At 37.8% G+C, this 24,230-nt stretch overlaps 1 protein-coding gene across 1 annotated transcript in view; it reads right to left on the bottom strand.

The window, feature by feature from the left end:
* grm3 (glutamate receptor, metabotropic 3) overlaps positions 1-21,461 on the bottom strand; it is a 39,776-nt gene extending 18,315 nt beyond the window's left edge. Inside the window, 5 exon segments of the mRNA XM_032583973.1 lie at positions 2,826-2,969; positions 3,710-4,272; positions 7,758-7,814; positions 18,304-18,364; positions 21,306-21,461. Coding sequence (XP_032439864.1) covers positions 2,826-2,969; positions 3,710-4,021 — 456 coding nt within the window. The 5' untranslated portion in view covers positions 4,022-4,272; positions 7,758-7,814; positions 18,304-18,364; positions 21,306-21,461.
* Positions 21,462-24,230: the final 2,769 nt, after the last annotated feature.

The following is a 24,230-nucleotide window of genomic DNA, read 5'->3' on the forward strand; positions in this document are numbered from 1 at the left end:
TTCTATAAAATCACCTTCATTTCCTCATGTTTATACATACTAATACAGTTTTTAAATATGCCAGCATACATGGCAAGATAGGTAATAGTGTGACAGCAGCTTTAAGCATAAACAAGCATTGCGGTAAATATTGTAATATTGAAATTTGCTGATATAGTGAAACTTCTAAACAGCACGAGTTTTGCCCAGAGCAAAAAATAATCAATTGCTGTGAAATATTCAAAGCATATTTTTGGTAGAGGAGCAGAATCCTAATTGAAGAGGTGTTTTCAGCTTCAAAACTCTTCTTGTGTGCATTACTCAAAATGTTTTTGATTTCTACGTGTGGAGTCAAAACTGTGGAAATCCAGACCTTCAAGTCGAAGGTCAGGTTTTCCTTTAAGAAGAGGATGATGTTAGATATTCAGTAAATGTTTCTGTCACTTAGTTGATCCTTCTGTGTTATTCACATTTTGGAATTAGTCAAAATTCATCTTTAATCAATAGTATAACTGATGTCCTGTGGCCAAGGGGTGAGAATAAGAGTACATTTAATCCTAATTCTCTCCTGATCTGTAAATTAAATAACTGAAGTTGGAACTATATTTTTGTGCTATTTTGCTACATGTTTTTATTTTATTCTATCTTTTATTTTCTCTTTTTTATGTTGTTACTTGGGTTACCCACTGAATATTGTTTGCAATTTCAAAATTAAATAAAATTTTATTCCATTCACCAAACACCCGTCATATGCAGAAAGTTAAACATAACTGTATAGCAGGGATGCCCAACTCTAGTCCTTGAGACCTTCCATTGTGCAACTTTTAGATGCGTCCCTTCTCAAACACACCTGAATCAAATCGATAGTTCATTACCAGGCCTCTGCAGAGCTGAATGGCATGCTGATGAGGGAATTAATTCATTTGACTAAGGTATGTTAGAAAAGAGATGCATCTAAAAGTTGCAGGATACTGGCACCCATGCTGTACAGCATCCATAAAACAGACACAGAGATCATTAAAAGGTTTATGGTTTCCATAACATTTGCCTTTCATGATGATTGGAATCTAGTCATGCTCTCTCCATAAATCCCAGCACATGATCAAGCGCAAACAATGCAAACACAGCTGCTACGCACGCTCATGCTGACAGACTCATAAATATACATCATCAACCTGAATGCACAAATCAACAAACTACACAGAAATGTTGCGCTTTCTTCAGTTTAATCCTTGGAGAGTGCATTGCTCTAGGTTTTTCTGTATCTCATTCATGGTGCAGTTGATGAGCTGTTTTGACAACATGTCAAAATCCTATTAGACTAATAACACAGCTCAGTAGACGGCACACAGGTTGAAATCCACGCAAACACTCTTAGACACACTGCCACAGTCACACTGATGTCTGCTTTTAGCCATCTAGGAAGGTTTTATGAGTTTAACAGCAATGAACGGTGTTGACTTAATTGCCACTAAAGGTCACACTTAGAAGTGTAACTGGATTGCTCTGTCAGATGCCACCAGACAGCGACAACATCTACCAACACGGTTTATCTGAGCGGACGAGTTCTGGCGAGTTCACTTTGCTTTATTCTTGTGAGCAAGCAGGGAGGGAAGATAGTAATAATGTGGAAAGTAGGTTGAATGTGAGAAAAATGGAAAGAGGAAAAACAGAGAAGTGGAGTGATAAAGCATCAAAACACATACTGTAGGTACACTTACTCATGATTTCAGAAGATGTAGCATTGAGCAATACCTGTCAACCCTTGTTCTAAATTTGAACTTAAAAGAATTATATCTTTATGCTACAAATGGGGTAACTTTAGGCTAAGGAGGCATAATTATTTCTGCAAGTAAAAATATGCATGATGTGACTGTTTATAAATATATTTAGGGAAATATAAAATGAGTAATACTTGGATGTGGCTCAGTCTCCAGCACAGGCACACGAACATAAGAACACAAACTAAGATGCATCCACAGACATAAATGAAGGTAAATACCTTCCAGGCATTGAACTGCATGGTTCAACATAAAATAATTCCATATGACTTCATTAAGAAGCAAGAGACACACTGGCCAAGTAGAGAGGCGTAGCTAGCTAATCTTTAAAGGACGGAGATCAGAAAGTAGGGCAGCGTTAAGGTCCTGTGAATCACACTCACACCTAAAAACAGACGTCAAAAATGGAAAAAGCAAAAAAAAGGGGGCAACAAGAATAAGGTGAAAGGAAACAAGGTATAATAATGCTTAAGGAAGGACAAGAGGCAGAGCGAAAATGTTGACAATGACTGCCCCAGAATGGAGGAGGAGAAGGGGGCTGAGGTTACCATAAACTGATCTTTTCCCTAATAGCCAAGGGGAATGCCTGTGGATGCACATAAAGACAACCCACAATGAAACAGAACAAAGCAAAGATTTGAAGTACATGAAAAGACAAATGCATAATACAGGAGAGAGAGAGGGGGATGGAAAAAGAAAAGGGTGAGGAGACTGAAAGACAGTTGCTCAGATTAGGGATTTCAGAACTGATAGGAGGAGGCTTTTGTGCAGTCACAGAGGAGTAAGAGAGAAAAAGGTTTTATGCTAAACTATGTAAATCACCCAGCTCTGTGACAAGAGCAACAGGAGTTAGGGAAACACAGACGAACATGCTGACTGAACTTGATTCAAAGAAATATGCATGTGCATGCTAACTAACACACAATCAGACCATGGGAGCCGGAATATGTCAGCTTCCAAACCCTTAAGGCGGTATGCGAAAAAAATCAGGAAGGTGCTCACAAAGATGTAACGTGGGGCGAAGTGTTTAATATGTTGTTAATATGAGTAAATGCTTAGTTTTACCTGTATGGAAACACTGCTATAGGATCCTCCGATGACCCCTGCGATGGCAAGAGGGCTGTCGTCCTGCAGAGCGTAAGACCCATCAGGACAGATGAACTCTGTGTCATCCACCTTAGTGAGGGAGGCTCTCACAAACTCCAGAGCCTGGAAATCATTCAAAAATGGGTTTCTATCTCTTTGAGCACGCAATTATCAATATATGTTCAGGGCTTTCAATGTTTTCCTCAGTACAGAGGTCCGTGATTCAAATGAGATCCTTCTGGAATAACAGTAACAAGAACAAGTACCTGGCAGAAGAACCCCTTGAACTTTTTCACATTTTATCATATTACAACCACAGACTTCAATATATTTTATTGGCATTTTGTGGACCAGCACATTATGATGTATCCTGAAGCTTGTTAAATAGATGCATGAGAACGTGGCGAGATAATATATGGTCTTTTTATTAAAAGATAACAATTCCTGGAGGCAAAGTGCAGTAATCTTTCTTGTAATTTGGTTCATTTTCCTAATGGAAAATAGTTTCAGTCTGCCTCTTTCAAGCATTAACGTTTATCTTCAGAGACAAGATCTTTGGCCCATTTCTGATGAAATTTCAAATAAGCGAGTCATAGAACACTTGAATATGTACAGTAGTTCTAATTAGACCTGTTTTTCTCAGTTCAAAATGGATTTGTTGCACTGTTGTGCAGATCTTGTTTTTTGATCATTTTCAGCTGTAGATGTCAACTGATGCAAATGAAAACTCCACAGTCTACACACAGGACGTGTGCTGACTATTTACCAGCATAGAGGCAGAACGTGTGTTCAAACCATACCCAGAAACATCCAAAATTTACACATATACTGATTTTTTTTGAAAAGCAATTGAGCTCACCCACCTGCTCTAGCGCATACGTATCTCTTGAGCAGGTGTCAAGAATGTGCACCCCAAGGGAGACGCCCGGCAGCACAGCGCTGTCCATGTTGATTCTGTCTATGGCGAACAGCATGGCCTCCAGCCTCTGGATCCCTCTGTCTTCATTCACACGCCCACACTCTTCCATCCCAGCCCCTTTCTCGTGCACTGGAAACAGGCCGCCGAGCACCAAGTCACCCTCAATGCGGATCTCACGGCGGGACTGAGGTGGGTCTGCCAGCAGGGCGCCTTGACACATCATGACAAAAACTAAAGAGGGAAGGTGGGACACCATGTTGGGCTCAGGGAGGACTTGGATTGTCAAAATGTGAGGTCAGAGCAGAAGAAGAAGTTGAAGCGGAGGAGAGCAAGAGGGCAGAGATTGATGTTAGGGGTGAGGGGCAAAAAAGGAGGAGCAGAAAACGCAGAGGGTTTGAGTCAAGCTGCGGCCGTGGATGTTGGCGTCGTCTTGTGGCCCATGGAATGGTCAGGAAGTGTTGAACTGGACCACACACGAAGGGGCAAACCATCTGGGCATCAAGTCTCCTTGAAGGTAAAAGGGAGAGCAGGGAAAGAAGGTAAAAAAAAATCCCTTTTAATAAATAGACTTCACAATAAATTGCTATTAGTACAATGAAGCATCAGACCTATGGTGGGGTTTGAGGACATTGTTAACAACGGCTCAAAGACATTCGTGGCTCACAGCAAAAACTCAGCCATGTAGGGATATCAAATTGCTTAGAGGTCCTCCCTACCTCCTGCCTTATTGCATCACTCACAAAAACTTTTTTGTACAGAGTACATGTGTGTATGTGATTGCATATTTTAGTTGTGTGTGTGCCTCTGGTTGTGACAGGATACGCCAGCTTAGATGGCTGGTTGATACATGAGCCCAGTATTCTCATGCCACAGATCAGAGAAGCTCCGCTAATCTGATCTCCCTCTGAAAATTTCTCTCCTTGCCCATGAAGTTTTATGTTTTACAGTTCATGTGTGTATGTATCTCTCTCTGTGTGTGTGTGTAATATTTATTACTCCCACGCTCCCCCGCATAATTAGAGTGTGAGGACTGAATGGATTTTATCATGAAAGATGCTATCTGACAACAATACGGCCAACAAAATCTGATGCTGCTGAGCACAGCTTATTACTCAATTAAGGCTGAGTTTCAACAGCTCTGCTGCCCATCATTTCCCACCTCTTGTTTAATCCGATAATCTAAAATATTTATTTATAAAACACAAATTTTCCAACACTAAAACATTATTGCAAGGCAACATTCATTCATTATATGACTATAATATATTTCCCCTGTAAATGGTTCACTATTTCTTTTTACATAGTCATGTAAATCGTTGATTCAAAGTGAGGAGCGGAAATCTGCACATGGTGCCACAAATGGGAACAGAGGATCACTACAATTCAAACACAGGGTGAGTTTCTGCTTCCAATCAACCCCCTTGTAGCCAGTTGTAATTATTCCCCCGAGTCCCTGAATACTTTAGATGTTTTCCTGTAAAATTCAGTTCAAGGGATGATGCACCTGACTTCCTACAGTCCTGCATTTAGGTCATTTACCCGGCACTAAAGATTTTGACAAAACACTGGAAAATGTACCACTATGAAGAAGTCTATAGTGCAACAGACTGATGAATTGATGCAGAGACATTTTGTCTGTACATAACAAAGTTAATCTGAAAGATAAAAATGATAAAGAAACTTTTAAACAATATGCTGGAATGACCAAATTTTGGACATGAGTCAGCTCTTGTGGCTTTCGCTATTACATTTCACTATGAGGAAGAAATGTCTAACTTAAATAGCAGCAAAAAAATAAAAAAGATGCAAATATCACAGTTTCTGAAGATGGCAGCTTTTGCAGTTTTGACATGACCTTCAGAGTTTTTTTTATCTAAATATGAGGGATCTGTCTACAATAAGATACAGAACAGAAAGCGTGTTACAGGATGATTACTGGGATTTCATTAAACAAGAACATTATACTTCTTTCGAGAAAAGTATAATGTTTCTAGTAGACAATTTGGGGTCATTTTGGGATCATTTTGAAAGTGATAATTATTTTAATTATATTGATTAGATGACTTTCGAAACTCAAGCAACCATTATGTAGTTAATTAATTAACATTAGCACACTCTACTAACACACTCAAGAGTACCAGTCATACTTTCCCTTAAAAAAAAAAAAAAAAAAAAAAAACTAGTAAGAAATGACTTTTGGCTTTAATGGCCTTTTTGTTTCACAATAGGTACAATTAAACATGGGAGGCCAAATATATTATGAGAGAAAAACAAGTCAAAACGTGCAGTCAAGGGTTTGAGAAAATATTTACTTATAAAAAAATTATGTTCTCCATGATTGTTTGTGAAGGTGGATCTGTATTAACTGTTTCCTCTAATGCCTTACTGACAGTATGGTTATTATTCCAAATCGCATATTCTACAAGTAATGTCCTAAAAAGATTGTCAAACAATATGTAACATTATGTCTATCATTGCCCCTAAGATTCTCAAGGAAATTGAATATTTGCTTCTTTATTACCTTATTAAAGGTACAAAATCAAGTGTATTGAGAGAAACAACATTGTATGAAATCAAATGAACAGAAATCCATTTCAGAGACCAAAAAGTGTTTCACTGCTCTCTACAGTACTGCTGAATATGAATCACAGCAGCTTTGGTGTGTGTGAACACCTTTATTCAACTGCAAATACTTCTTTGTCTTTATTAAGCCAGTAAATCTATAAAAATTACTGATCTGTCACTTTAACATTTGAGTGATCAGATCAAATAATCAATTTGATCTGATCAATCAAAGTCAATCAATCAAATTATAATTTCTGATTGGAAAGGATCATTTTCCAATCAGACTTTCTCCTTCCTAAGCTACTCTGAATGGAGCACCATTTCTAAATCATTTTTTGTTTGATAAGTAATTTTGTTTTATGGATGCCGTGTAGAATTAAGTTCACACACCAAAGGCTATCTGAAACTATCATAACATTTAAATATTGATTTGTAGCCTTCTCTACTGCTTTTTGACAGATTTTCTGAATCACTAAAATATATTATTAACAAATACATTAAAAATTATGAGACTATGTAGCCTCTACATTCCATTCACTTTACAAAAAGTCAATTACATTCAACAAAATTAAATTCCAACTAATGCTTTGCAAGCAGTTCAGTGAAGTTCAGTTTATTATTTAAATTGGTTTAAAAAGTTTTCTACCAAAGTTGGCCCCGTGCTTTGCAACGAGTCATTAACTTGCAGCCTTCTCTCCTCCTGAACGAGCAAGTAACAACAATGGACAATCACTTGCATTTTGTTGTTGCCTTTTCAGCAATCCCTCATAGCGAGCGTGCAAATACTGTGATACTATGAATTTTTACACAATGTTTCTACATTGGGTATCAGCACATGCCTAGTTGTCTTGGTACCATTGTAGTTTATATAAATTGCAAATCACAGAAAATAACATTTGAAACATCTTAACTTTTTCCCTTTCCTGCAAGTTTTAATTGGGGATGCACCAGAGATTACAATAGGACAGTTTTTCCATAAACAGCTCTGACTGGTGAGTGGCAGGTCAAATACAGAATAATCTCTTTTTTTTTCTATCCATTAGATGCATTAAAACTGAGGACACCCACCATTCTAGTTCAACAGACACATCAATAAACAAAGTGTACTTTGATACACTCCTTGAGTTTAATTAAAGATAATCTAAAAGTTCAGGACATGCTCTGGTGCATAAATTGGGAAAGTTCCTTAATTGATTCAAAACTACTTCCTCTGTCAGGTAGTCTGAAGCAAGCTTGTTTCTTTTTTATGAGTTACAGTCTTGAGGAAAAAAAGCAAGATCAGATGTCAATGTAAGCTGGAAATTGATATCGACTGATAAATGCCTCAGCTAGTTTTTTAATCGAGCTTTTTTGTATTTTACAGGAGGGCTATGTTTTGGAACATAAAACATAGACTTCTGCTTCTAGTGAGTGATCAGTTGCCTTACCAGATTTGAGAAGATTAGAAGAAGATTGCAGCTGGCACATGGCATCACCTTAGACCCCTTAAAGAGATGTGTAGGACACACATGGTGGGTTAGCAACAGATCTGCAAGGATGACTGAAAATAAAATAAAAAACAAGGAAAGTGCAGGATGTACTACTGACCCTTCTGCCAGGGAGTTATTATGCAGAGTAAGATCTGACAGAAAACCCCATTTCCCTTCTGACCTCCCTAAGTCAGTGAGTCAGCTACATACAGGGCACGGCACTCGTCTTCGGGTTCTCACATTTGTTTCCTCCCTGAATCCCCTTTTTTCTTTTTCTTCTGTCCTTTCTTCTTTTTTTACTCATTCTATTTATTTCCACCTCCCTTGCAGCCTCCACAGCCCTCAGTCTCCCCTAACAGGCACGGCTGCTGTGGATGACATGTATCCAGCTGAGAGCAGCTATACAGGGTCGATGGACCGCGGTACTGAGAGGAGAGATAGTCCCGCAACTCATGTGTGTTTGTGTATTTGGTCTGTTTCCACCGCGTATGTGCGTGTGTATGCTTGTTTATTGGCCTACTGTGAATCCAACAGAACTCACAGATGCAACAGTAACGTAAACATCACAGTAAGGGAAGATACAGTATGTGCAACTGCGTTAAAGGACTGAATATAAAAAGAAATGTTTTCGTAAAGTGAAACACTTACATTTTAGATCTTTACATATTTATTTCTGTCATTTTGTCTGTTAAATACAAGGAAAGGAAAATAAGCAAATTTTTACCTCTTGATAAATGTCTGAAAAGAGGACTACCTTTACTTAGCCCTCGCTAAACAATTACATGGTGTCCTACACTTCACTCAGTCTAAACGGTGCAATGGGCTGTGACCATTAATTATTCACAAAGTACATTTTAAGGGGGAAAAGCCTGATGATCCATAAATAGGACAGAAGGATACAACAAACTACAAAAAAACAAGTGGGCAGCAAGAAACAATGCACACCCTTTCTTCCCTTTTTGTATCAGCACACATCGGTAAGAAAAAAAGAGCAACTTGCTTTGGAAAGTAGCTTTGTGTGTGTGTTTCAGCAATTTGTAAGGTCCATTTTGCAAATAAATGCTATGTTGTGAAGAGCCACTGCTCCTTGTGAGGCCCAAAACTCAGCCCCCATTAGAAGAAGAAATGCTGTTAGGATATTGAAATGAATGGAAGTTAATGCAAAATCCTAGTGAAGATAGAAAGATGTATTATGTGTGTGCATTTGTATGTGTGTGGGGGGGTGAAGAGCGGAGGGTCTCTGTGTGTGTGTGCCCTGGATGTTTTAGTACTTGGCTTACTTGGGTTAGAGCCCTTTTCATTTACCAATCAAAGTCAATAATCAGGTACTCCGAGCTCAGCCTTTCCTATATTGATTAATCAGTCTACTCCGTGAGCAGAATTACGTCCAAAGGTTAAAAGCCATGCCATGTTAGAAACATAAAAATCGACTCTCTTTGGTTTCGCACACCACTGAAATTCATAATATTAAATTGCATTCATTTTTGCTTTGCATGGTCATAATTCCGCACCGCAGAGTGTGCAATCCACATGCTGGGACAGATAAAGAAGGGCTTTTAAAATGGAATTATAATCAACCCCCGCAAGAAGTGTTGTGCTTCAGGGCCACTGAGGCTAAACTGTGCTCCCATGTGCAGTTTGTGCTCCAGAAGTGTTCTTCACTAAAGGATTTTAGAGCACTACACACAATTTAGACTGCATGGGACCATCCAGAGTGAATTATTTGCTTCACTTTTGACCCCAAAAAACTCATTCAAAATGCTTTGGAACACAAGAAATGATTAATCAACTTCAAAATGCCCACAACCTTTACCTTCTCACCAATGTTCAATAAGGTGTTTTGACTTAAAACACTTTCCATGTAATTTTACAACAGCAAAATCAGCATATGATGTGAAGAAGCATGAGGCAGCATTTAGGTTAAGCCTTTTCTCCTCACAAAAGGTGAGAAGAAGAGCTGGCATGTCCAGACATGCATTAATAAATACATATGGTGTTATGTTATGTTAGAAATACATGCTCTGCACAAGTTTGAGATGGGATTCATGTCTCTTTGAAGGGAGTCAGATTTTGTGCATCTATTTCTTTATAAGAACTTATTTTTATATCTTAATTACTTTTTTAAGAAGCAAGTGTGGAGTAACTCATCCATGCTGCATTCATGGCCCTGTGAAAAGAATTACTTTTTGATGAGCAGTATTGTTTGCAGTATTTGGAAAAAAAATCTGTTTTATTTAGTGATTCTCCTATACACTGCTGTAATATTCACTCAAAAGTAGAAATGAACAAATCAACTGGGTAATTTTCTGATCATGATTAAAAAACAGCTTCTCAACTAACGACAGAGCAGCAGTTTGGAGAAGCTTGAATGACATCACTAGCTACAGATGACCATAAACCCACACTGTGATGTATGGTTTAAAAAAAAATAGCAATTCACACCTCCAACCAATTATCCTACAGCCATTTCCCACACAGTCCACATCTATCTTAAACATTTTTGTCCTGCGTTGCCATGGAAATGGCCTTTAAACAGATATAGAAAAAATGGGTTCCAGAGTGAACATTTTGCCCTCACGTGTTTGTGACATTTTGACATCAAACCTGACCTCTTACCCCAAATGTGTCCTACGCGTTATACATAGCAACAGCAATGGTGGATTACATATTCATAGTTGTGATGCAACTGCTGCAAAACTACTGCAAAATGTTCTTCAATACCCTACTTTATTATTTGCCAGTCTTGTTTTCTTGTCATGCTTATCGTGTACCTCGTGTGAATGCTTCATGCGCATTTCCCATTTTCAATCTTTGGTGCCACTTACATGTCTTGGGAAGTAAAAACAGTGTTGTGGGCCGTTCTCTGTGTTTCTGTGTGAATGAAAAAAAAAATTCTGAAAATGGTCCCCTGTGGATACGCGGGTGTTTTTAAAACCAGTAATCCCGTTTTAGAAAGAAGCATTATCTGCAACCCTAACAACTCTCAAACACCCACCACTCTGACGCCCTGCCTACACTAAAAATCATTGAGGAAGATATAAATAGGCTCTTTCAACAACAGAGGACCAAGAATGCTCCAGGACCTGATAGTATGTCCCTCTTCTGCTTGACAGCCTCATCTTCACTCAGATCCTCAACAAGTCTCTGGAGCTGTGTGAGGTTCCCTCCTGCTTCAAGCATTCCACCATTTTCCCAGTCCTCAAAAAGCTCACCATCACAGGATTAAATGATTACAGGATTGTTGCTCTGACTTCTGTGCTCATGAAATCCTTTGAGCAACTGGTGTTGAAATGTGTGAAGGCAGGCCCCCTGGTGGACCCACAGCAATTTGACTAGTGGGCAAACAGGTCAGCAAATGATGCAGTCAACTTGGGACAACACTGCATTCTCTGCCGCCTCGATGATTCAGTGATGTAGATGGGGACTCTGTTTTTTCCCAAACTGTCATATTTGTTTGAGCTGTTCAGGGGTGAACCTATGGCTTTGAATCAAAAGTGTGTTTGAGCTTAAGGTCATGAAATGATGGCTGGACATTCTTTTTCAGAATTTTCTGTTAGAGATCAGATTTCACAGTTATATGATTGCAGAAAGTGGTTCAAGTTCTGAAGGAGCAACGCAGCACCAGACCATAACACTACCACAACCATGTTTTACACTCTTTATGATGCTCTTTTCTGAAATTTGCTTTATGCCAGATTTAATAGGAGGCATATTCACCTTCTTTTTTCTTGTGAGTCCACAGAATGTTTTCTAAAATTTTTGTTTCTTTGAAAAGCTTCTTCAAGAGTTGCAATTTTGGTAAGATCGGAATTTTCTGCTAACGGTATATTTTCAAATAAAAATAGGAGTTCTCTTCTGTTTCTATGCAATATGTTCCTCTCAATTATTTACTCCAAAGAAAGAATACCCTCAACCAATCAGGGCATTCTGTACATTCTTGAACAATTTGATAGCTACAAACTTACAGAGTTAGTTTGAAATGCAGTGCATCACAGCAAAGCCACAAAATGTGACAATAACAAGTATTGTGACAAATACTGTGGAAAATAGGAGACGAAAAGCTTAGGAATAAACAGCATGGCCTGTACTTATTATACAGGTATTTTTTTTTATATTGTATACAACTTTGAGCCCTGCATTAATTTTGCTGCTCTTTCCATATTTCATTAAAACGTCAGTAAAATTTCTGCACCACAAATGTGATCTGAGAGCCCGTCTATGTTTGCTACTGCACAGTACAGCCACAGTGGCATAACGAGGCATTGTCTTGACGATTCTCTGAGTGAGAACAGTTTCTGTCTTCATTTTCCTCACACTGTGTATTCCCTAAGTTTTGATGATCCACAACTCATTTGACATGACTTGGATAGAAATGTCTGTTCAGCCTAAAAACAGACCAGTGGCAGGTGAAATGTGTGGAAGCATTCATCAGAACCACATTTCATCATCGTAAAAGACAGCAAGCCTGTCAGATGGAGAATTACCCCTCTGTGGATGGAATCTATCAACTTAACTGTCATGTAATGACCCTGGGAGTTATCGCGACACATCAGTCAACCTTGAAATGCTACAGGTCTCACTGCATACTACTTAAATTATGTTCACACACACGCTGGTCTGTCATCTTTCAGGTTGATATACGGGGGTGAGCACTTACAAAGGAGGGAAAAATGGAGAACGGTGACCACAGTCATCTGAGGAAGTTACACAAATGCATATAATCGGCTTGTGTGGACACAAAAGCCTCTTAGACAGAAATAATGTTGGTTGTTTTGGGTTGATTCAGGTTAGGTAGTGATGTGTAAAAACCAATTACTGCAGTCATTGCTCTGTAATTATTAGAATTTAAATAATGTATTTTCCATTTTGCACTTCACATTATTCCTGGATCTCACTTTTTCATATTCTTATTTAGTTGTAACACTCATATTTAAGCCACAACACAATGGCTTGTAGTTTTAAATTGAACCTAAGCCTTTTCATTTGTTAGGAAATATAATTATTAATAGTTGTTCATTTATATAAACATTTCTTAGTTATGATGAAAAGAAATCATGTAATATGTTTCGTAATATGTGTTACAACATTCATTCATTTTATAAATCTATTCTTTTTATTAATTTGGTAATTTTTGCATTTATGCAAGTCACTTTACACAATAATGAAGACAAAACCGTACATTATTTACTGTTAACTCTTAACGTTGAAGCATAAGTCATTTTTTAATACTTTTCTCTAGATAAATGATTTTTGTTTGATCAATATGTCTGCCAATTTAGCTGAACAAATATTTGTGAACAAAATGCATTTTCTTTGTTTTGGGACAGCATATGTTTTCATAAAAGTTAAATTCAGTTGAGGAAAACCTGACTTTCTTTAATTACAGAGTAAGCTACTATGCAAACACTGCATCTACAACTTAAGATTCATATGACAGTATCTTTAAAGGAGAAATTAAAGCAGGTTATTTCTCTCCAAATGTTTTGTGTTTTATAAGCTAATTCTTTGAATGATTTTAGCAATCTTTTTTCATCAGGGTTGTAATTGAAAAGAAAATGTGCTGTTGGGAGAACATGGCGAACCGAGACAGAATAAAGTGAAGAGCCGGGAATTAATCTAGAAAAAACAAGGAGCCAACACAGCATCATTTTCACTCCCGACAGTAAGGTCGTGACCAACTGCCTTCCAGCTGACAAAGTGCAACTGCTGGTACCAGCTCTTATTGGGAAACCTTGTTAATGTATTTTTACTTCTAGGTAAATCCTGAGAAACAACCAGTTCTAAGTCTTCTTTTGCAACAGAGAATGTTATATTGCTAAAAAATCTTGAATGGTTATAAAGAAGAAGAGATTTTAATGGTTCCAAGCCAGTCAAGAGAACTAGTTTTAAAAGTGTCATCCCACAGTCAGGATTACATATTTTATTCCTTCTAAGAAAAATCTTTTTCTGGTGAAGATGTCAGAGATTGTGTGCTGAAAATTCAATGCAGAAATTCCAAGAAGTAATCAAGAAGCAAAGAAATAAAACAAATATTTTTTGTAAAAAAAAAAAAAAAAAAAAAAGCTTTTACATAGATTTTTTTTAACCACATTCACATTTGAAAACCTTTGTGACATTTTAAAATGGCTTGAATTTTGTTCTAAATATCAAATAATAATAAAAAGGTAAGGAAAGGCTGTACAAAACTTTTAAAAAATGCCTTTGAAATGCTGGACACAACAGTTAAATGATGACTTAATTTCTTAAGAGAAGTAAGCTATCTAAAGTAATCATGCAACAGTGTCTCAACTGGAAAAAAAGGTCCAGACTTTGACTAGGTCGCTCCTTTAACAAGCCGGCTTTTATTAATTTTATGGCTTTTATTGCTTTTATTAATTATGCAGCTGCACAACCTATGTGCACTTAGGATTAGTTGACAGCTGCATGTTTCAGGATTTTCTGCTGGAAAGTCGAATTTTTAGTTAAAATCAGGGCCTGGAGTACTTTAGATTTTGTTGTTTGTTTATGGCCTGCAGGATGAGTCACCGCTGCACTTTTGCAGTTATTCTTGGTAGGCTTGGTAGTCCTGGGAAGCTTTTCCATTGTGTCATGTTTTCTGCATTTGTTCACTGATCATCCAGAACGTTAGAAATTGATTGTTTGACCCAACTGAGAGATGTCAATAACTTTGTTTCTGTGTTTACTGTTCAGGGGACAATGTTTCACTTTTTGAGATCTTTTAGTCTACTTCATATTGTACATTGGTTCTATTGAAGTGATTGCCCTGACTGTAGAGGCTAGACAGTATTTTAATCTGAGTGAGGCTACTGAAACTCACCCCAGTTTTCAAAGAAGTGTGATTATTCACCTCTCCTTTATGACTTGACAAGAGTGGAAGCAGTATGATATTAGGAAATCTTACAATGGGGATAATATTGTTAAATATATTGATTATGATTTTGATTATGTGATGCAATATGCCTATTTCTTCCTCCAACAACCTTTGGCATTCCTGCACATTAAAACCCACAATCATTGTATTTATTTCAACCAGCATAACAGTGTTGTATAGCATGTTAAACACAACTTCATATTGAAAATAAAACTGTATAAACTGTCCAGCCCCGCTAAAAAGTTCTAATTACAGTTTAAGCATTTTTCTAAATACTGTAAACTACATTGATTACTTCCCAGTGACATTCACAGCTCACATGCAGTTCCTGAGTGTGCAGCAGATGCCCACACAGCAGTGAGCAAGGAAAAGCTGAGCGATCTGATGGAGAGGGTTCGACCTGTTCATTAGCAGTGAATATCCAGGGTACTTACTGTACCAGATGCAACAGGGAAGGAGGACTAAAAGGGCAATTGTTGCTTTTAATCTATCATTCACATGGGAAAGACTGTGTTTATGTTTAGATGAAAAACTGTTAGACAGAAAAATTTAATGGACAGAAAAGGTCTTAGAACTTTAGTGGAAAATTCAGTTTATTTATGTGTAGCCATTATTTCCTACTTGTTGAACAGGAACATACTTTGTGTGCTGCAGTGGTTTGTATTTCTGTCAAATCTAAAGTGGGGAGAGAGTTGGAGCTGATGGAGTGTAATGTAATCACTTGTGTTAGAGGTAATTTCATCAGTTATGACATAAATAAACCAACTCAGTCAATGAATAAAACAATCAAACATGTAATGTGCAACTGCGTAACCTCTGACATTGCTGAGAAAGATGTGGACACCCACACTGTTGGTGTTATGCTTACTAAAACAATATGAGCTCTTCTCTGCTGCAAACTGTCACACTATGAAGGAAAGAAAAAACAATAAAAAAATTAAAATTCCATAAAGTGAATTTTAGGTGATGGTTAGACAATTGTAGGATCGTTGTCTCATAGGTGTCCCATTAGACATTATTAAGAACTGGGATTAAAATTGCTAAAAGATGCACCCATTGACTTTTAGTGAAAGCTTTTGTCTTGATAATAAACAAATCATGACCACAAAAGCACCTTTCACTATCCATCTCACCATCACACACATTCTTACACACACTCACACATTTTTCCTCCTCCAGATCATCATTTATTAAAGAGTCTGATCTGTCGTAGACACACACCATCACAGCTGTACATCCCACTGCCCTTTCACTGCCTCATCCCCTGAGCGGACGTATGAATGTGTGAGTGTCTGTACTTGTAGGAAACAGGAGTGTGTCACTGAAGAGACATTGTGATGCTTATGCTGTGTGTGTATGTGTGTGTGCTTGTGTGTGCACGCCAACCAGGATGTGTGAATGTTCTGTGTGGGTTGGCGTGCACAGCTCAGTGTATGTTGTGACTGTAGTGGATGATGAGAGGCGAGCTGTGGGAAACAGCAGTCATTTCCAGACACCTCCTTGTTTCCTCACTGGAGCAGAACAGTGTAAGGAACATGTAGAGTGCAGCAACAGTGTTTTAATAAAAACTTGGCAAACAAAGAACTTCAACTGGCCTTTAAAGGAAAAGCCTTCAAAGACACATTTTTTTCAGAATAAAATATCCTTTCCCTTCAACTAAAGAATAAGTATTCATGTCTATCTTATCATGCTTTGCAAAGGTATTCATACTTTCTCAATCTTACTATTACAATAGTCAATGTATTCATTGGGATTTTGTGTACAGTCCTTTACAAAGTATGTTATTAAGGTAAAGTAGATAGAAAAGTTCAGATGTTTTTCAAATATTTTGAAATAAAATGTAAAAATGTATGGTGTACAGTTGTATTTTGCCTCTTTGAGGTCAATACATTTACTGCAGATGGAAAAATGTTGGAAAAGATTAAACAAAAAGAAAATCTTCAGTTGAGTGTTTTAAAATATATATGAATAAAAATGTGTATTTTTTTTTTGCTGCATTTTTTGACTCCAGTAATCAGTGTCTTGTTTTTATGTATTTTCTAAGTTTCTGGTAAAAAGAAGTTACTTTTTAGAGTCAGCGTTCAGTGATGTTGAACTCCTCCTAATTGTCTGAAATACGTCCACCTCAAGACTGAAATTTTGTCCCTTTCCAATTTATAAAATAGTCAAATCATATATACGTACAGTACAGACCAAAAGTTTGGACACAACTATGTGTCCAAACTTTTGGTCTGTACTCAGTTCAGACCAAAAGTTTGGACACATTTTCTCATTGAATTCAATGAGAAAGTGTGTCCAAACTTTTGGTCTGTACTGTATATCACATCATATCACATTTTTGAAAATCATTCAAACTTTTAAACTGATACAGTTTAAAAGTTTGAACCGTAGCCCAATCCCCATAACAAACAGACATGCTTTGATCAAGTCATTATATTATAGGTGTGGCTGTGTTTTTAGGGTAATATTGTCCTATTTAAAGATTAACCTTTGCCACAGTCTCAAGACTTTTGCAGCCTTTACCAGGTTTTCAATTAGGGTTTCCATGTAGCTTCCTCCGTTCATCTTTTTACCAGCACTGACCAGCTTCCCTGTTTCAGCCCAACAACAGCATCCCCACAGGATGGTCCTGCCACCACTCTGTTTTGAGGAGGAGATAGTGTGTTTAAGGATAATCTGCACAGTTTAATTTCTGCACACATTACATTTTGAGTGTAGGCCAATAAGGTAAATTTAATGTCTGATTTTTCTTTAACTTTATTTTCTCATGTATGTCCTATGAAACTACAATCACAATTTGTCTTTTAAGAAAATGATTTCTTTTTCTTTTCTTTTGTTTTTGCTGCATTCGAAAGCAAATCAGATTTGTGACATCACAACTAAACTGCAATTGGGTCTTTGACTAAAACATAAATGTCTTTTCAACAAATTCGTCACTCTCAACTGTGCCCCTGGCAACTCTTGGGTTACCAGGGGCCTCTTAGCTTCTTCTCTGACTAATGTCTGCATAAAGCATTCTCTGAGGCCTCCTACGGCACAGGCCTCCACAATCTCGTAATAATGAGCTAATATCTATCATTATGAGATACCTATCTCGCAATTATGATATAGCTTGAATAGGCTCCCTGGTGATACAAGGATATGAATAAGTCAAAATTGGCTTGATAAAATTTATGTTGCAAACATCTTTGAGCAATAATTCAGAAGTAGTTTTGCAAATCTCATAATCTTGCAAGTTTTGGAAGAATCCCATAATGTCAAAAAACTGCAAAAGGGCTTTGGCAAGGAAAAAATAAGACATGGAATGAGACCCGGAGTACAACTGCCTTTTAGGCACGAACTTAAACTAAGGCTACAGAACAATTAACATTAAATTTTAAATGTTAATGTTTCTCTCTGGTAAGTAAAAATGAAGATTACACTTTTACGGCTTAGTATTCTCAAAAGTAAGTGCAGCTATATCTATTCTAAGGAGTCAGTCAATATCAGAACTACAATCAAAACAGCAATCCTTTTCAAACATTGGTTCCCCTAAAAGTGTTAAAGAAGTTTGTTTAGAATGATAAAAGGAACAGGAAATCCTTCCTTTGGTTCATTTCATGTTTTTAGAAAAGGTGAAACATAGTCACCTACCTGTTTTCTTAGTGTGTTTGAGTCCTTTTGACTAAGCTGGTGTGTGATCCCATGTTTCCATCTTTGAAAAAAAAAAGAACAAGAAATGAAAAAGACATATATGTTTCCATAAACATTTCTAGACAATTCAGGTCTTTATGTATACTTAAAAAATATCAGCTTTTTCAAAGTTAGTCAAATGGACAGTGGCATCAAATGCTTCTAAAACAGTTCTTTGATACACCTGTAGAGTTTCAGCTGTTTTCAGTGGCACTTAACCTTTAAATTAGATTGTTACTGAATGATACATACAATGGCACAGCTGCTGATTGATTGTATATGTGCTTTCAGATTTGTTGTCCTTTCTCTGTCACAGTTGTCATGGCAGGTTTAACAAAAGGCTTTAGAAATCACACAGAATCAATTATCCTCTGCTGAAACAATAAAAAAACACTTTTCATTACATATGCTATTAAATAAAAAGTGAAAAAACTTGGTTTGATTTTCAGTGACATACAGCCTAATATAAAGAAATATATGACAGTTTGTGACTTTCGAGTCTGCAGTGGATGACACAACTCTGGTGACAGAAATACAAGAAAAACTAACTCAGTTTCTTATTTCAACTTTTTATTTGACCAAATAAAGAATGTGATTCACATATCATAATTTAAAAACAAACCTATATTGTTTTTCTTTTTGTTAAATTAAAAACACTTAAATTTTTGGACCGAAGTATGATTTCAGGCAGCTCAAATAAGTACAAGAAAAAATAACTCACTGAAGTCATGCTCCTCACAATTTTGTTAGGATTTAAGCCCACTTTTAGACATGCACAAGGTATAGTAAAATGGAGATCTTGACATTTTACCAGAATATTTTAAACTTAGATGACACAATCAAATGCCAGAACACATATTTAATTATACTTAATAGATTAGAGACATTACTAATATGCTTCAATTCCAGCTGTAATGGAAGAAAGCCTTTCAGGTAAAGCTACCTCACTTATCCTGCATGTCCTACAAAATAATATCTAAACCCTCCTTATACAAAGTAGCTTATAAAATAAAAATGACAGTGTTACAAAACGTGTACTACTCCATGCATGGTATTAATACTGTAAAATGCTGGGGACTGTGCTGTACGCAGTCCGGTGAAAGAAGTCGTGTCAAACCTACAAGGGCATTTCTGCTCATGTAATCACAGACATACACACACCTACACACATGCAGTGATGAATAATATCAAAAGCAAGTACGTATAGCTACCAATAGAAAACAGATTTTTTTCCCGCTCACACACACTCACATACACACACCTATATGCGAGCATGCGCGCACACATGCAAACAACACAGCAACATGTATCACTGAACAAGCTAAGACGTCAAGTTTTGACAAGGCCACCAGGTTTCCACTCATGTCTTTAACTCTCTGACTGCTACACCAGGTTTGACCACACAGTGCAGTTAAACATCCCACCACAACCCTTACAAAAACACAAAAAACATATTTTTTTAAGCTCAGAAAAAAATAATGGGTTATTCAACAAGTTACACAACCAGGTAAGGACATTCATTTAACATCTGCCTGCACACACTGAAATGTATTTTAGTGTGACTCAAAGCACAAAATCAGAGGTACGACAATAAACTATTTAAATGCATAAGTGGAAACTAAAAATACAAGTATTTTAAATTGTTTTAAGGAAAGTTTTAATTAAATATAAGCAAGGTGTACATGTCTATGTAACACATGCACAATTTGCTCATTCTACCCTTAAAATACAAATAGAAAATATAAAGATGTCATTCATAATGTTACAAAACACACTAACATATGTTTTACTTATTGAAATGAGCTTCAGAAATTAAGTTTAATTAAATGTATTTTTTTCACTCTTTGCTAAAGATAAATAAACACAAAAAAGGAAAAAAAAAAGTCAGCTTTGACTCCAACCTTTTTTTGTTATAGTCAAGAAGCGTCAATCACCACCTTTTTCTCCAACATTTTGCGCCACTCCAGTGATCAAGTCTTACTGCAAAAATGTTTAAGCAAAACAAAAATGGTGTGATTTCAGCCTAAGCTGGCAGCTTCACTCAGAAAAAGCTGAAGCTGATCAAAATATCAGCATCTACATGGATGGAACAAGGTAGAACACATCTAAAGACAATTGTGTAATGCAAACAAATGGGCTCACCCAGAACAGTTGCATACTTTAGGTAAATTTGAGCATATAAAAGTGGATTACCCCCACTGCAGGCAAATTATAAGGTTGGTTTGGGATGAATCACTGTGGACCACATGTGTTTTCAAGCCTTTAAGTTCACGTATTTGTTACATTAATATATTTGCATATGGAAACCATGAATTTGCTCGTGCATGAAGAAGTCCTTGTCTAAAGTCAGCAAAATCACATTAGGAACAGCTACATTTTGCAGCCCTGGTCCATGCGCCTGTTCTCTGGCGCAAGGTGCGGGGCGGCTGTTGGGAGAGTAATGCTGCTGATAAACAGTTAGCTGATCCGCTTCTCTGATCCACCTGTACGCCTGCTTTTAGAAGCGCACTCCCCCTCCCCTGTCTCCCCATGGGACAGCCTTAAGCTGAGGGACATGCCTTAGAGCTGTTTCTCTGAACCCAAAAAAACTTCAAGGTGTAACTAAAATACGCAACTGCAGATACTCTTTGTTCAGCCCCCCTTTTATCTTTATCCTCCATCTCCTGCAGATATTAGCTTCGAGGCTTTTTTTCCCCCGCCACCTCTCTATCACAACCCATAGATCGCTATCTGTATCTGATTAAAGGAAAAGCATAAGAAGTACGTGCGTGCAGAACAACTGGGTGTTCAAATCCTGCGCAAAGTTCAAAGCAATTGCTCCCCACCAAACGGATGGCTGACGCGCACTTGAACGCTCTCGGACTGTCAATTTTTTCCTCTGCACTCTGTCGCCCCTAACCTGTAATCTTATACTGCTTCACAACAGCCCGCCAGTGAGCAATGTGTAAAATTTTTGGACCTACCTTGAGGACTTCAAGCCTTTTCGAGGGTTGCGCACAAATCTTAAGCCTCTGGAAGTTTGACTTAGTCTACTCCTGATCCCTCGGAGGAGTCGCACTGAGGGAGAGGATGGGCGCCACTGCTCAGCGCGCCAGCTCCGTGGACGTGCGCGTGTATGTGCAAGCGCACGTGTAAGAGGACGCGCGTGCACGAGGTATATAGAGAAAGTGAGTGAGAGATAGAGAGAGAGCAAAAAAAAACGAGAGAGAAAGAGAGACGGGAGGGAAACAACAGACGTGGAGAGATGTAGCCCCTTGCCAAAGGATGCTTCAGTCTCCTAGCAACAACAATCGATCCAGTGAGAAGACATTTTTATTGGATAAAAAGATAACTTAGCCATTCACGTCCCATAGCACATGTTTACTTCTCAGAACAACAACTCAAGCCTTAGTGAGTAAGGTCCAAGACTGATGTAGTGCGAAAATAGGGAAGGGGGTGGGGGGTTGTCAGACAGATGCTCCCGCAGGTGAATATCTTACATGCGTGTGTGAGGTGCTGAATCCAACAGCATCTCTGCGTCCTTGCATCCTACTCAAAGCACATCTAGCAGACCAGAAATTTTTATTCATTTTTTTTTTCTCTTTCTTTTTTTCCTTTTTTCTTTCTTTTTTTTTTTTTTTTGCTTGAAGCAAAAGCTCCATTAATGTTTTAACACATTATTACACTCTTTGGGGTCAGTAGAAAAATAAGTGGGAAAACTGCATGCATGCTGTCCATGCTCCAACTAAGTCAAGCACATTTCAAGACCACAGCCGTGTTCCTCAGATGAGAGGAATATCCACCTTTAGAGCTGATCACTTTCAGAGATCTTCAATGCAAAGTAGAATACATTTTAAAGCAGAAGGACATGCATAGCTTTTAATTATTTTTTGCTTATCAAAGAAAGCAGTTGTGTGCTTTTGTATTCATCCCCCACGAGTCAAGGATTTGTCAAACCACCTTTATAATGAATGGAAGCGTTTGCACTTCCAGAGACCAAAATGTCTTCCCATCTTTCTTTGAAAAATAGCTGAAACTCAGTCAAACTGGATGGAGAGGGTCTGTGAACCCCAGTAACCAGATCTAGCCTTGGACTCTCAACTGTATTTAGGCCAAAGTAGAGAATCCATTCTGAGCCATTCTGAACATAAAATCTGACATGGTTTTCATAAACATTCTATGTCAGCTCTGGCTCCATTGTTATTGTGCATAAAGGGGAACCTCTTCTCTTGTCTCAAGTCCTTTTGCATCCTCTAAAAGGTTTTCTTACAGAGCTGGAATGTATTTTGTTCCATGTAACTTTATGAACAACATGTTTTTTACATATTTGTTAAAACTGTTATGATATCATGACAGAATAACATGAGATAAATAATCCTCCCTACAGTCCTACTGCCATCTGCAGAAATACACTTCTCCCGGTCAGACAGCCAATCAAAGCCAGGAGAAGGGTCTTAGCACTGTCAATCAACCTTGTGTACACGCTGATCACAACTTCCTCCTCTTGCTCTCTGCTAGGTTTGAGCTAGCTCCCCATACCAGAGCTTGCTGTGAATGATCAGGCTAGATAGCAAGGCCGCCGATGAACAAATGAATAAACAGTTTTCCTGGAACAAGTCAGTTGTTTCTCTGCCATTAGCGCATTGAGCAGCGTACACTAGTGTGATTGACAGTGCTAAGATCTTTCTCTTGGCTGATTGGTTGTTTCTGACTGGAAGCAGTAAATTTCTTCAGATAGCAGTAGGATCACAGGAAGGACAGAAAGGAGCTTGATTTTTTTTTCACAGATGAACTGTTTCCGGCTAATGCTGTCACAACATGGTAACAGTTTTAGGAAATTACTATATGATAAAGTAAAAGACATACTGTCTATAAGTTACATACTGAAACTTTAAGGTCCAGCTGGCTTTCCTGCTAAAGAAAAGTACATCCACAGCATGAAGCTACAACTATTGTGTTTTATTTGCATGGTGAAGGTTCCAGTTGATATACAGTGTTAGCTTTCCACTGTACATAGTGGTATACAAGAAGCCAAAAGAGTTTGGTCTTGTGCAGCCAGTGTCTCATGTGGCCACTCCCCTATTTGGAGTGTGGCAACCTGCAAACATAACTTCTTGTTTCTTTCTTTCAACAGTGGTTTTCTTCTTGCCACTCACAAATTGTAAAATGTATGTATAACTGTTCTGTCAAATTTTCCATCTGACCTCTTGATCTCAGGCAGCTCTTCCACAACTACCATAGGCCCAGTCAAGTCACCTCTAAACACTATGTGGTATTTTAAGTGTATCAAAGTATGCCAGACTTTTTTAATGTTAAAAACCTCATAGCAGTTTTCGCTCCACTCCACAGTTATGACATGATAAAAAGTGCAAAAAGAATAAAATTTAATTAAAATAAAAAGAAGTCTATGTTTGTAACATACCAAAATGTGCAGAGGCTTAAGTGGTTTGACAAATTTTGCAAAGGCAATGTTAAGGGCTCACTTCTCTCCATCCACAATTTGTCTAACATCAGAACCAAAACAAGAAGCTCAAGTGATCTTTGTGGGTGTTATATGCAAAAGCACGTAAATGTGTATACATTTGTGTATACACACAAATGTGCAGATGTGCGCAAACGCACATCTGCACATCTATACTCAGTTTGTATGATTATGCTCAAAGATTCATTAGGATGCAAGTATGCAAGTTTGAAGCTGCTATTGAACTGAAAATCCTCTTCATGCATGACTGAGTCAAAGAGCACCCTCTCTCTCTCTTCTCTCTCTCTGCTCAACACAAATGCACATCACAATCTCAAACACACACACACGCACACGCACCCACACGCCGACACACACATACCCCCCCACACACCCCTACATACAGACCAACACTCAGACTAGAGGCCTGATTTATGTATTGTAAAAG

Source organism: Xiphophorus hellerii, chromosome 2 (assembly GCF_003331165.1).
Source record: "Xiphophorus hellerii strain 12219 chromosome 2, Xiphophorus_hellerii-4.1, whole genome shotgun sequence".
NCBI lineage: Eukaryota > Metazoa > Chordata > Actinopteri > Cyprinodontiformes > Poeciliidae > Xiphophorus > Xiphophorus hellerii.